The 14,587-nt window shown below is 52.2% G+C and overlaps 1 protein-coding gene across 1 annotated transcript; it reads right to left on the bottom strand.

Moving 5' to 3' along the window:
• Positions 1 to 5,690: 5,690 nt before the first annotated feature.
• Positions 5,691 to 11,846, bottom strand: LOC308235662 (kallikrein-7-like). The gene is made up of 6 exons (XM_080644696.1): positions 11,357 to 11,846; positions 9,428 to 9,555; positions 8,824 to 8,977; positions 8,412 to 8,659; positions 8,013 to 8,149; positions 5,691 to 6,426 (listed from the first exon to the last, which is right to left on the bottom strand). The coding sequence occupies exons 2-6, from the start codon at positions 9,498 to 9,500 to the stop codon at positions 6,271 to 6,273; spliced, it is 768 nt and encodes a 255-aa protein (XP_080500822.1). The 5' UTR covers positions 9,501 to 9,555; positions 11,357 to 11,846; the 3' UTR covers positions 5,691 to 6,270.
• Between the last annotated feature and the right edge of the window lie 2,741 nt (positions 11,847 to 14,587).

Genomic DNA, 14,587 nt, shown 5'->3' with positions numbered 1-14,587 from the left:
ATTGATACTTTACAGAGAGGAAGGGAGAGGGACAGAGAGCTAGAAACATCGATGAGAGAGAAACATCGATCAGCTGCCTCCTGCACACCTCCCACTGGGGATGTGCCCGCAACTAAGGTACATGCCCTTGACCGGAATCGAACCCGGGACCCTTCAGTCCGCAGGCCGACGCTCTATCCACTGAGCCAAACCGGTTTCGGCTCCCTTCGGCTTTTAAAAAATATTTATTTTTATTGATTTCAGAGAGGAAGGGAGAGGGAGAGAGAGAGAGAAACGTCAATGATGAGTCATTGACCCTCTGCCTCCTACACGCCCCCTACTGGGGATTGAGCCTGCAACCTGGGCGTCATAGTATGCCCTTGACCGGAATGGAATCTGGGACCCTTTAGTCCGCAGGCTGACGCCCTATCCACTGAGCCAAACCGGCTAGGGCCCTTCACCTTTTTCACCTAGTCCTCCTCACAGGGATGTAAAAGTACAGCATAACAAAACATAGTCAATAATATTGTAATAACTATGGATGATGCCAGCTGGGTACTGGAAATATCAGGGGGATCACTTCATTAAGCACATGATTGTCTAACCCAGTGGTTCTCAACCTTCCTAATGCCGCGACCCTTTAATACGGTTCCTCATGTTGTGGTGACCCCAACCATAAAATTATTTTCGTTGCTCCTTCATAACTGTAATTTTGCTACTGTTATGCATCTACAGCAGCGGTTCTCAACCTGTGGGTCGTGACCCACAGGTTTAGAACCGCTAGCAGGGTCGCCTAAGACCATCGGAAAACACAGATATTTACATTACGATGCATAACAGTTGTACACTATGTTGTACATCTAAAACAAATGCAAGATGGCATTGGAGGTAAACTGCAATTGAAAAACTAAAGTTAAGAAAATAAACAATAAACGAAAATCTCAAGAAAAGTTTAACATTTCACTAACTCATTATATGCAAAATATTGTCATCCCAACATGAAATCAAAATAGGAAAAATTTAACCCATTAAAAAATACCTATAATAATAAAAGCGTAATATGCTAATTAGACCTGATGGTTGTTCCGAAAAGCGGAATGACCGTCAGGATGACCTTCCGGACAAAGCCGGGCGCTGCGGCTGCGAGGGCCGAGCCCCTTGCATGAATTTTGTGCATCGGGTCTCTATATAGTTTATTGATTTCAGAGAGGAAGGGAGAAGGGGAGAGAGAGAGAAACATCAATGATGAGAGAGTCATTGACCGGCTGCCTCCTGCACGCCCCTCACTGGGGATTCAGCCCACAACTTGGGCGTGTGCCCTTGACCGGATTCAAACCTGGGACCTTTCAGTCTGCAGGCTGACTGACGCTCTATCCACGGAGCCAAACCGGCTAAGGAAAAATAGGAAACATTTGAAGAGATCGTTTGTTTGCTTTCTTATTTTTTTGCACAATTAGCTTTTGGGACTTGATGTGCCTTTTTCTCATCAACAGCTCGTCTCAGGCGGACCTCACCACCTTTCGGGCAGCCGAGAGCCACCGCCATGGCAAGCGGCCGCCACGTTCCCGGTCCGGCTCTGCCCACGTCTCTGGCTGCACTCCAGCCATGGAGATGATTCAAGGTTTCCCTGAACCGTGCCATGCCCTCTGACCTCTAGGCCTTCACCCATTCTAGTCTCTCTTCCCAGAACGCTCTTCTCACAACTTGTCCTGCAAGTCTGCTCAGATACCTCCTCCTCCAGGAAGCCCTCCCTGAACACCACCCAGTTCCCACCCGCTGCGGTTGGGTTAGTCACTCTCATCTAGATTCCCACAGCAGGTGCTTCCCTCAAGTCACCCTGCACCTTGACCATGTGGGTTCATTTCCGTCTCCCCCGTTGGACTGCAAGCTCCTTAAGGGCAGGCCCGGGGCTGACTCAGCCTGTGTCCCAAGCCCTGCCAGGACCTGGCCCAGAGGAAGCCTTAGGAAATGTTGACACACTGACTAAATGACTTCATTATGCCCACTCCTGTTTCACAGATAAGAAAACCGAGGCTCAGCCCTGGCCAGTGGCTCAGTTGGTTGGGCGTCGTCCCATGCACTGGAAGGTCGTGGGTTCAATTTGAGGTCTATCCCTTGTAGGGGACGTACGTGCAGGAGGCAGCTAGCTGATCAATGTTTCTCTCTCTCCTTCTCCCTTCCTTTCTCTCTAAAAAATCAATAAAAAAAAATACAAAAAAAGAACGAAAACGGAGGCTCAGAGAGACAAAGTTAATTGCTCAACATCAAACACCCAGGAAGTGATGGAGCCTGAACCGAAACTCAGCTTTCAGCACGGTGAAGGCCATGACGCATCTCTCGGCACCCCCACTCGGTCTGTCTCGCTGCAGTGTGGGCTGGTGGATTGAGGACGAATAGCTGAGAGCCGTGCAGGAAAGGAGGGAGGGGGTAGGCCGAGGGGAGTGGAGGAAACCCCGAGAGAGAGAATTAAGTCTCCAACTCCAGGCACCTGCCACTGGTCTTTTGGGCTTTGTCATCCTCACCTGCCACCCACATGCTTACTTATGGGCTGTTGTTCTCCTATTGACATGCTCTGTTTTATAAACGTTTTATAAGAAAAAGTTACGGCCCTCACCGGTTTGGCTCCGTGGAGAGATCGTCAGCCTGAAGGGTCCTGGGTTCGATTCTAGTCAAGGGCACATACCTTGGTTGCAGGCTCGATCCCCAGGAGGCAACCAATTGATGTGTTTCTCTCACGTCGCTGTTTCTCTCTCTCTCTGTCCTTCCCCCGCCTTTCTACTCTCTCTAAAGATCAAAGGAAAAATATCCTTGGGTGAGGATTAACAAACAAAAATAAAAAGTTATGAGAAATAAATATTGAACTCTAGATAAAGATGCAGACGCCAGCCCTGGCTGGTGTGGCCCAGTTGGTTGAGCATCATCTCATACACTGAAAGGTGGTGGGTTTGATGCTGGTTAAGGCTCGATCCCCAGTGGTGGGTGTGCAGGAGGCAGCCGATCGATGTATCTCTCTCTCTCCCTCTCCCTTCCTCTCTTTCTAAAATCAGTAAAAATCATTTTTCAAAAGGATATGCATGCTGAAGTATTTAGGAGGCAGTGTACCAATGTCTATAATTTATTTTGAAATATATTAAAAATCAGTTATTTTATTGTTTAAAGTATTACAAATAGTAGTACTTATAGCTCCCTTTTTCCCCCATTGACCTTCCCCCGGCCTCCCCTAATTTTTAATAGTTTATTTTTTAATTAAAAGAGTAATGTAAGTTCATTGAAGCAAATAAAAGTAAAAAAAAGAAAAGAAAGTCAGATTAATGGATGAGTAGAGCAATAGGTGGATACGAGATAAAGGAAATATAGTAAAATGCTAATGGTAAGATCTAAGTAGTGCATGGATGGGTGTCCATTGTAAATTGTTCAACTGCGCTGCATGTTAGAAACGTTTCTTAGTAAAATGTTGAAGAATGCGTGTAAAGAAACTTTAGGAGAGTGTAACCAGGAAAAAGTGGCCGAAGTCACCGGCAGTGGAAAACCAGCACCCACTGAAGGTTTAGTCTGTGGCGGACAGCGTGCCAGCGCCTTCTGACTCCTGTTTGATCTTCATAGTGGCCTCGGCCCCGGGGAAACAGGCGCTACTTCTCCTCCGGTTTCAAAGATGAAGGAACAGGGAGTTAATGTGCTCAAAGGCAAGTAGCTTACAGGAGCCAGACCTGGGGTTGGAACCCACAAAGTCTCTAGAATTAGTGCCTTTCACTGCTGTGCTATCCTGCCTACCCCAAGGAAATGAAGCTATTTTTAAGGAATTTGACAAGAGCACTATGTGAGGTCATTGCAAGGCGACCCACCGGCAGACTCCTGCAAAGGAGCGGAGGCAGGGCCAGGCAGCTCCAGCCAAACTCAGGGCCATGGTCATGTTCTGTAACTTTTTAAAGTTTTGGTTTGAATATTGATTTGGGGTGGCGTGCTGGACAGAGGGGATGCTGATGTAGCTTCATGGGGTGGATGTCTCAAAACCCTAGACATTCCATCAACTTGACACTGATCCAGAGGAAGGACAAGGCCAAAGGCCTGGATTCCTGGGTCCGAGGGAGGAGGGGCTGGGGGCCTGGACTCCTGGGTCTGAGGGAGGAGGGGGCTGGGGGCCTGGACTCCTGGGTTTGAGGGAGGAGGGGGCTGGGGGCCTAGACTCCTGGGTCTGAGGGAGGAGGGGGCTGGAGGCCTGGATTCCTGGGTCCGAGGGAGGAGGGGGCTGGGGGCCTGGATCCCTGGGTCTGAGGGAGGAGGGGCTGAGGGCCTGGACTCTTGGGTCTGAGGGAGGAGAGGCTGGAGGCCTGGACTCCTGGGTCTGAGGGAGGAGGGGCTGGAGGCCTGGACTCCTGGATCTGAGGGAGGAGGGGCTGGGGGCCTGGACTCTTGGGTCTGAGGGAGGAGGGGCTGGAGGCCTGGACTCCTGGGTCTGAGGGAGGAGGGGCTGGAGGCCTGGACTCCTGGATTTGAGGGAGGAGGGGGCTGGGGCCTGGATCCCTGGGTCTGAGGGAGGAGGGGCTGGGGTCCTAGACTCCTGGGTCTAAGGGAGGAGGGGGCTGGGGGCCTGGATCCCTGGGTCTGAGGGAGGAGGGGCTGGGGGCCTGGACTCCTGGGTCTGAGGGAGGAGGGGCTGGGGGCCTGGACTCCTGGATCTGAGGGAGGAGGGGGCTGGGGGCCTGGACTCCTGAATCTGAGGGAGGAGGGGGCTGGGAGCCTGGACTCTTGGGTCTGAGGGAGGAGGGGCTGGGGGCCTGGACTCCTGGGTCTGAGGGAGGAGGGGCTGGGGGCCTGGACTCCTGGATCTGAGGGAGGAGGGGGCTGGGGGCCTGGACTCCTGAATCTGAGGGAGGAGGGGCTGGAGGCCTGGACTCTTGAGTCTGAGGGAGGAGGGGCTGAGGGCCTGGACTCCTGTGTTTTGTGGGAGGAGGGGTCTTGCTTTACCCTATGCAGACTATTGGTGGAGAGTGGGGTCCAAGGGAGACTTAAGAGGGAGATGAGATGAGGAGAGGAAGGCTCTGGAGAACGTTGGCCAGAGGGAATTCTGGGAGAAAAACTGGAAAGACAGGTGAGAGGGGTGAGTCGGGGCTGGAGAAGATTCCTCTGTCAACTGAGTCTGAGATGTGATTGCCCAGGGAGCCTCTGATAGCTGGAGGCCCAGGGTGTGGCCGAGCCCTGAGTCACAGGGGACTCCTCCCTCCTCCCTCCTCCCTCCTCTCTTCCCTGAATTCTTTGAGAACAGGAGCCCACCTAGACAGGTACCCAGCCCCATCTTTCTCTCCCACCTGGGACACTGGGTGCTCACGAGTGGAAGGCCCTTGTGGGCCGGTCATAACCTCCGTGGAACCTCCTCCCTCTGACCTAGTTTGCCACCTGTGAGATGCTCAGAACCACTTTTACATCCATTTCAACCCTCATGAAGTAGGCACTTCTCATTTCTCTTCTCTCTCTGACTGTCTCTCTGTCTCCCACTTAATGTTTGGGGAAAACGGGAAATAAAGAAGAACATACCCCTGGACCATTGGGGGGCAGGAGACGGGGTGAGGCTCAGAATCAGATGCACTTGTCCTTCCCGTCTCCCTCTCTTAAGGTCTCCTCTCGCCAACCTTGGCTCCTCAGAGGTCCCCACCCGTATTTTTCAGGTTGTAGAGAGGGAAATGGAAGGAAGGAGGCACCCATGACTCCGTCCACAGGCAGTTTAGTACATGCTCTTTATTCTGTGAATATTTCATTTTACATGGTGACGATCGCATGCATATATATACGTTTCTTTTTCATTTAACATCAGAGAGCATACACATTCTTGCATGACGCTGAACAACTCTGCATAATTATTATCCTGAGCAGCTTCATTAATATCCTCGTCCCAGATGTATTTATTGTTTACATAAAGAATCCACTAATTCTAACCTTGCTCCATGTTTCAGATTTTACCAGAATTTCTAGACCCAAGGTGATGAGTAAGGGTCTCGCTCTACCTTGCCCAAGTGCCTTCCGAATATATTTGACCAATTTATAATTCCAGTGGTTGAGGCTCCTGGTCTCATGGCATCTCTGCCGGCACGGAGGTGTTGTTGTTGTTGTTTGTTTTTTAAATCTTAGGTTTTTTTTGCTTGATTTCCATCGGTTTACACACATATCCTATTGTTGGGGTTTTACTATGACTTTGAGCAAAGGTGAAATCAAATATGACTGCAGGTCATGGATGTCCTGGTTTCTGTCAGTTTCCGGTTCAAGGCATAGAGCTGGAGAGATGGGAGCTTGGAGAGATTAGCTGTTGCTTTTTATGGTCTCATTGATCCAATCGGTGAACTTGCAGACTTGGGTGTAAACACCGGGGTTGTTGGGTTGGCCACACGGGAACGCGCCCCAGGACACCAGGCCTTGCAGGGTGCCTTGGCAGATCAGTGGTCCCCCTGAGTCACCCTGCAGGGGAGAGAGCAGATTAGTTTTGGCTTCGGAGCAACCAGCACTGAGGTCTTATATTAACATCCCCTCCCCGCCCCCCAACACACTGCCAGACCACTGCCTTCCACCCTATCCAATGGGAAGAGACTCATCGTCTCTGTGGACCAATGAGAGAGCAGGAATTAATGCTATCTTGCCAAAGGACATTGGCTTGAGCCCCCAGCCAATGGGACCAATCACGGGAAGGGGGCGGGGCTTCCATCGCGAAGGTCTCTTTGCCCAGCCTCTAAAAGAAGGTGGATTGTCTCCAGGGAATTCACCATCCAGGCCCTTGCCCAGGAATGTGGGACAAAATACTCCTGGGAACCAGGAACAGAACCAATGACCTAATTCATAGGGTCAAGTGCAAAATTAAAATGAAGACCATCTGGAGCAAAGAGATGAATTTCAAAACAGCAACAAGAGTTTAAAGCAAGTGTGGGCCTGTCCTGAGTGTGGGGGGCTCTGTGTCCCCGCACACCTTGCACATTCTTGAATCAGTCCTTCGGTGGGGGCGAGGGGGACCCCCATTCTTTAGGACACACAGCCCTGTCCTATCACCCCTCTCCCTAACACACACATTCCCCCTGCCTCTGAAAGCAAATGTGAGCAAAGATAGTGGAGGTACGAAGAGGCAAAGAGACAAAGAGAAATAGAGAGAGAGGTAGGGAAGAAGGAGGGGTGTAGAGAAGCAGACATTCTGGGGTGGGGAAAAAGGCAGAGATGGAAGAAATGAAGAGATGGACCGAGGCAGAACATGAGAGAGAGAGAGAGAGAGTGAGAGAGCGAGAGCGAGAGAGGGAGATCCCAACACAGAAGGAACACAAACATAAACAAGAAAATGAAATGAGGTGTGAGGAGAGATGATTCTCAGAGACAGCGATGCGGTTACAGAGACGGAGAAGGGGGGACAAAGAGGAGGGAGGGGCTCCTTCTTTCCCAGGCAGGACCCAGGTGAGGTGAATGAGACATAAGCTCTGGCAGGAAATCTCAGTGGTGGCAATAAATAATATTTTTAGTGCAATGCTTTGAGAATCACATTTAATACGAAGAAAAAAACAAACGTGTGACAATCAGTTTATCCCAATTTTAGAGAAACGAGGACAGTACCATGTTCTGCCGAACCATACGGAAGCCGAGAGGCAAATGGAAAATTGGGTCGAACATGGTTCTTTATTGAAAATTCTGATATTTTTGTCCATCAAGGACTTTTGCAATGATTTAAAAAAAATACTGCATTAGAATAGGATTGCTCTTGGCCACTGAGTGTGTGGTGCCCCCTGAAGGTTGGTGCTTGAAGCCAGTGCCTCACTCCCCTTCCCCACACCCCACCCCCATTTTCTCACCGTCAGTCCATTCCCTTCAACTTTGTGCCCAGCCCCAGGGCCACACCAGCCCCCATGGGCTCCCACTCAAGCCCCACGCAGAGAACTGGGTAGAGAGAGCCAGGAAAGCGGACGGTAAAGTGTGCTAGCGGTGGTTCGGCACCAGGATCAGCCCCCAGACTCAGGGCTGAGAGGAAGCAGGACGCAGGGCCAGGGAGGGAAGGGGGAGGGGGGTCTCACATTGCAGGCGTTGGTCTTCGAGTTGGGTTTGCCGGCACACACCATGGATTTTCCCAGCAGGTCCTTGTAAATCCTCTTGCAGTTCTGGGAGGAGATGAGCCTGATGTTCGTGCACATGAGCTCCGATGGAAAGGTTACTGTTGAGGAGGCGGGCAGTACAGGCCAGTCAGAGGTGTGGGCCTGGACAGCCTTGGGTGCTCATGGGAGAAGATGTGGGCCCTGGACTTTGAACTAAGAAGGGGCTGTGGGGCTCAGTACTATAGACCTGAAAAGGGGCCATGCCTTCTGGTCTCCTGGGTTGGGGGTGGGGGTGGGGGACAAGGACCTAGGACCTAAAATCCTGGGTCCGAAGGAAGAGGGGCCGATGGCCAGTGCTCTTAGGTCACCGAGCAGCCTCACCGTCGGGGCTGGTGATGGTGCCCCAGCCAGAAACGGTACAGGGGGTCCCGGCCGGATCGCATTGGGTGGGCAGGTTGACTTTCTTCACAGCCGAGTTCAACTGGGCGGGCTCGCTCAGCTTCACCAGCATGATGTCATTCACGTGGGTCTGTGTGGAGTAGCTGGGGTGGACGAATGACTGCGTGGCCTTGATCTTCTGGCCTCTCCTACTGTTCAGCCGAAAACTGCCCATGTACACGTTGTAGTCACTGGGAGAAGAGAGACATTCAGAGAGAGGCCCAGACCCTGAGAGCGGGGGATGGGGCCCAGAGAGAGGGGAACAGGGGTGCAGAGATAAGGGGACAGGGACCCAGAGAGAGGGGGCGGAGACCCAGAGGGAGCGCTGGAGACACTCGGGCTCCCAGCCACGGACCTCATCTGGCAGTGGGCGGCGGTGACCACCCACTCCTCATTGACCAGCACGCCTCCACAGTGCAGCTCATTGCCTTTCAGCAGAGCCACCTGCCAGGGATGGGAGCCTCTTGGACATGGAACTCCTTCGATAATCCGGTCCCCCGAATTCTTTCCTGGAGAGAGACACCGAGAACAACTGGGTAGCACACCTCCAGGCCAAGTTGAGGAGTCACTGAGGGATGTGAAGAGACAGACAGAGCGGCGTGGAGAAGGGCAGAGGCAGGCACGGAGCACAGGGCAGAGACAGCTGCAGACGGAGATGGAGAGAGACGGGGGCAGCCTGCTCAGAAACCCAGGGCAGCAGCTGGTCTAGAGGCGACCCCAGCTTCTGATGAGAGAGACACGGAGGGCGGGAAGCAGGCTGGAGGGCACCCAGAGCCCAGGAGTCAGGAGCGAGCAGGAAGGAAGGGGTCACAGCTCAGGGGTCGCGTCTCCATGGGAGGAGGCTGCAGCAGGGGAGGGTCCTGACTCAGGGCCTCCCTGGAGACAGAGGGCCCTGGAGAGGGAAGGTGGGGGACTGTGAGGCCCAGGGGTCAGGTCAGGACTCCCAGGCTGGTCCTCACCTGCTTGTGCAGCAGATCCCAGGGCTAAGGACAGCAGTAGGAGCAGCAGGGGCTGGAGCAGGGGACCTGCCATGTGTCCTGTCTGAGCCTCTGTGGCTGCCACAGAGGAAGGGCCTCTTCTGCTGGGGCTGGAAAGACAGAGAGTTCAGGAAACAGGACTCCTGGTCTCCAGGTCCCTTCTCTTCGCTCAGACCCAGGAGTCCCCACTTCCTCCCTCAGACCCAGGTGCCCCAGTCTCCACCCACCTCCTCCCTCAGACCCAGGAGCCCCAGTCTCCACTCACCTCCTCCCTCAGACCCAGGAGCCCCAGTCTCCACCCACCTCCTCCCTCAGACCCAGGAGCCCCAGTCTGTACCCACCTCCTCCCTCAGACCCAGGAGCCCCAGTCTGCACCCACCTCCTCCCTCAGACCCAGGAGCCCCAGTCTGCACCCATCTCCTCCTTCATACCTAGGAGCCATAGTCTGCACCCACCTCCTCCCTCAGACCCAGGAGCCCCAGTCTCCACTCACATCCCCCCTCAGACCCAGAAGACCTTGTCTCCAACCACCTCCTCCCTCAGACCCAGGAGCCCCAGTCTGCACCCGCCTCCTCCCTCAGACCCAGGAGGCCCAGTCTCCACCCACCTCCTCCCTCAGACCCAGGAGACCTTGTCTCCAACCACCTCCTCCCTCAGACCCAGGAGACCTGTCTCCACCCACCTCCTCCCTCAGACCCAGGAGACCTTGTCTCCAACCACCTCCTCCCTCAGATCCAGGAGCCCCAGTCTCCACCCACCTCCTCCCTCAGACCCAGGAGACCTTGTCTCCACCCACCTCCTCCCTCAGACTCAGGAGACCTTGTCTCCAACCACCTCCTCCCTCAGACCCAGGAGACCTGTCTCCACCCACCTCCTCCCTCAGACCCAGGAGCCCCAGTCTGCACCCACCTCCTCCCTCAGACCCAGGAGACCTTGTCTCCACCCACCTCCTCCCTCAGACCCAGGAGACCTGTCTCCACCCACCTCCTCCCTCAGACCCAGGAGCCCCAGTCTGCACCCACCTCCTCCCTCAGACCCAGGAGCCCTGTCTCCACCCACCTCCTCCCTCAGACTCAGGAGACCTTGTCTCCAACCACCTCCTCCCTCAGACCCAGGAGACCTGTCTCCACCCACCTCCTCCCTCAGACCCAGGAGCCCCAGTCTGCACCCACCTCCTCCCTCAGACCCAGGAGACCTTGTCTCCACCCACCTCCTCCCTCAGACCCAGAAGACCTTGTCTCCAACCACCTCCTCCCTCAGATCCAGGAGCCCCAGTCTCCACCCACCTCCTCCCTCAGACCCAGGAGACCTTGTCTCCAACCACCTCCTCCCTCAGACCCAGGAGCCCCAGTCTCCACCCACCTCCTCCCTCAGACCCAGGAGCCCCAGTCTGCACCCACCTTCTCCCTCAGACCCAGGAGACCTTGTCTCCACCCACCTCCTCCCTCAGACCCAGGAGACCTTGTCTCCACCCACCTCCCCCCTCAGACCCAGGAGCCCCAGTCTCCACCCACCTCCCCCCTCAGACCCAGGAGCCCCAGTCTCCACCCACCTCCCCCATCAGATCTAGGAGCCCTAGTCTCCATCCACCTCCTCCCTCAGACCCAGGAGCCCTGTCCCTCAGCCTCCTTTCCTGCCTTAGACCCAAAACCCTTGCTCTCCTGCCGCATCTTCCCTTCAGCTCAGGTTTTAGGCCCCCAGAATCCCTTCCTCTGGGGACCTAGGAATCTGGCCTCCCACCACTCATAAGTCTGTGCCCCTGTTCCTTTTCTCTAAGAGACTCAAAATTCTACCTCCAGCTTCTCATCTCTCAGAACCAGGACTCCAGACCCCCCCTCGCCCCTCCCCTCAGGAGTAGGAGTCAGCTGTCCCGCCAGCCTCACCTCCTGCCCCCTAAAGGCCCCTTCTCACCTGTTGGTGGATCTGATCTGATCTGGGCTCCAGACTAGGTTGGGAGCCAAGCCTGTCCAGCCCTGTGCAGGGCGGCTCTCTTATAGCACACCCGCCTCCGCCCCGCACCCAGGTTCCTTGGGTGCAGGTGGAGCCAGCTCTGAGACGCCCCCTTCCTGAATTTGCGGTTATCTGGAACCCCTGAGGCAGCTAAAGCAATAGGCCTGAACCGTCTCCACCCTCCCTCCCGAGGCTGTGTGGGGGCGGTACCCAGCCGGTTCACCCCCGCACATTCTGGCCCTGGTGGCAGCTACCCAGGGAGGGACCAGGTGCCGGGGGCACGCGGAGGGCCAGGAGCTGCAGGGCTCAGGAATGGACTGCCTCCTGGGTCCTTCAATGTGACCATTGTTCTTGCCCTGCCCCCTCTCCCCTCTCCTCGGTGGCCTAGACCCTACACCCTCACTCTGCTCAGCCTGGGGGAACTGGTCTAGGCAGAATCCCAGACGTGTCTGCGAGCCTGAACCCAGCGCCAACCCTAGTATAGGGGTACTACGAATGAGAAAGGGCAGGCTCTCCTGACTCCACCCCACTAAATGATTACTGCTATCACTTGGTCTGTGCCTGATAGTACACATTGATTTCGATACCTACTATGCATTTGTTAACAAAAATACCTGTACTGAGTATTGTCTCACTTTGCTCATTGCATTCATTCCAAAAAAAATATCCACCGTGCGTTTACTCTGAGCCGGAAACTATCCTGGCCTCTGAGGACACAGCATCAGCAAAACAGAGAAATTCCTTCACAGAGCCTCTTGTTCCACTGGGTGGAGACCTTGATTAGCAAATTAAAAGCTTAAAATACGTAGTTTGTTTTTTTGTTTTTCTTCTTATTAAGTTTATTGGGATGATCTTGGTCAATACGTTTACACAGCATGGGACAAAAGCAGGCTTACAATTGTTTGTATGGAAAATCGTACAATAATGAATAAATGGTAATACAAGAACAAATTGTATTTCGTGTGCTCACAACTATAAACTGAGGTTGGCCCCACCCTCGATAGGTTTCAAGTGTATATTTCTACGATACATGAGCTGTATGTTGCGTTGTGTGCCCACCACCTGAAGTCAAATAACCTCCCATCACCATATATTTGACCCTCCTTACCCTTTAAAAAATATATATATTTTATTGATTTTTCACAGAGAGGAAGGGAGAGAGAGTTAGAAACATCCATGAGAGAGAAACATCAATCAGCTGCTTCCTGCACACCCCCTACTGGGGATGTGCCTGTAACCAAGGTACATGTCCTTGACTGGAATCGAACCTGGGACCCTAGAGTCCACAGGCCAACGCTCTATCCACTGAGCCAAACCTGTTAGGGCGACCCTCTTTACCCTTTGCTTCCCCTTAGCCCCCTTCCCAATGTTAACCGCCATACTGTTGTCCGTGTCTATGAGTTTTTGCTTGTTTGTTCTACTTGTTTGTTCATTTGTTGTTTTCAGTTTTATATCCTACCTAAAAGTGAAGTCACATAGTTCTTGACTTTTTCTGTTTGATTTATTTTGCTTAGCCTGATATTCCATGTGGTCATAAATGACAGCATTTCATCTTTTCTTATGGTTGAATAGTATTACATCTATAATAATAAAAGCGTAATATGCTAATTAGACCAGACAGCTGAACAACCTTCTGGATGTCCTTCTGGACAAAGCCACGGTGGTAGGGGCTGAGGCAGAGGCAGTTAGGGGTGATCAGACAAGCAGGCAGAGTGATTAGGGGAGATCAGGCAGGCTGGCAAGCAGTTAGGGGCCATCAGGCAGGCAGGTGAGTGGTTAGGGGTGATCAGGCAGGCAGGCAGGTGAGCGGTTAGGAGCCAGCGGTCCTGGATTGCAAGAGGGATGTGGGATTGGGCCTAAACTGGCAGTCGGACATCCCCCAAGGAGTCCCGGATTGTGAGAGAGTGCAGGCCGGGCTGAGGGACGCCCCTCCCCACCCATGCACGAATTTTATGCACTAGGCCTCTAGTTATATATAAGTACCACATCTTCTTTATCCAATCATCTATGGAAGGATACTTCAGTTGTTTCCACGTCTTCGCCACCATGAATTATGCTGCAAGGAACATAGGGGTGCATATGTCTTTGCAAATAAATATTTTCAAAAATTTTTAATAGAGACCGAGAAGAGGGGTTGATGGGTCATATGGTAACTCTATTCTTACATTTTTGAGAAACCTCCATTCTGTTTCAGAGTGGCTGTGCCAGTTTACACCCCCACCAACAGTGAATGAGGGTTCCTTTTTCTCCACAATCTTTCCAACACCTATGACTACTTGTCTTGTTGATAATAGCCATTCCAACAGGTGTGAGGTGGTATCTCATGGTAGTTGTGATTTGCATTTCCGTAATAGCTAGTGACGTTGAGCATCTTTTCACATATCTGTTGGCCATTTGTATGTCTTACTGGGAGAAGTGCTTGTTCAGGTGCGCTGGCATTTTTAAAAAATATATTTTTATTGATTTCAGAGAGGAAGAGAGAGGGAGAGAGATAGAAATATCAGTGATGAGAGAGAATCACTGATGGACTGCCTCCTGCACATCCAGGGGATAGAGCCCCCAATCCAGGCATATGCCCTTGGCCAGAATCGAATCTGGGACCCTTCAGTCTGCAGGCCAACACTCTATCCACTGAGCCAAACTGGCTAGGGCTGATATTTTCAATTAGATTGTTTGTTTGTTTGGTGTTGAGTTGTATGAGTTCTTTATGTAGGTTAGATATTAACCCCTTGTTGGATCTGTCATTTGCAAATATCTTCTCCCATTTGGTTGGTTGCCTTTTTGCTTTGTTGGTGGTTTCTTTTGCTGTGCAAAAAGAAGCTTTTTAATTTGATATAGTCTCACTCGTTTATTTTTGCTTTTACTTTCCTTGACTTTGGAATCAAATTAATATAATTTTATCTAATACCTAGGTTCATAAGTTTATTACCTATGTTTCCTTCTATGTAATTTATTGTTTCAGGTCTTCTATTTAGGTCTTTGATCCATTTTGAGAGAATGTTTGCATATGGGCACTGGTGGCAGTAAATGCTATGAAGAAAATATAAGACCAGAAGGATAGATAGGAAATTATTGGTTCTCTTCCATCTCAGGAACCTCAGGGGTTATAGTGTTAGATAAAACAATTAGAAAGACCCCAGGTGAAGAGGACCTTTGAACAAAATCTTGAAGGAGATGGTGGATGAATCATGT

Source organism: Plecotus auritus, assembly GCF_963455305.1.
Source record: "Plecotus auritus genome assembly, chromosome: 10".
Classification (NCBI taxonomy): domain Eukaryota; kingdom Metazoa; phylum Chordata; class Mammalia; order Chiroptera; family Vespertilionidae; genus Plecotus; species Plecotus auritus.
This window is presented reverse-complemented; position numbering and strand designations above follow the sequence as displayed.

What these genes read in the sequence shown, in the direction of transcription:
- LOC308235662 (XM_080644696.1), bottom strand. Translation starts at nt 9,500, where the DNA reads ATGGCAGGTCCCCTGCTCCAGCCCCTGCTGCTCCTACTGCTGTCCTTA. An exon ending in GGGATCTGCTGCACAAGCAG is followed by an intron (nt 8,978 to 9,427) that starts GTGAGGACCAGC and finishes GTCTCTCTCCAG; the next exon opens with GAAAGAATTCGGGGGACCGG. An exon ending in CGAAGACCAACGCCTGCAAT is followed by an intron (nt 6,427 to 8,012) that starts GTGAGACCCCCC and finishes TCTCCCCTGCAG; the next exon opens with GGTGACTCAGGGGGACCACT.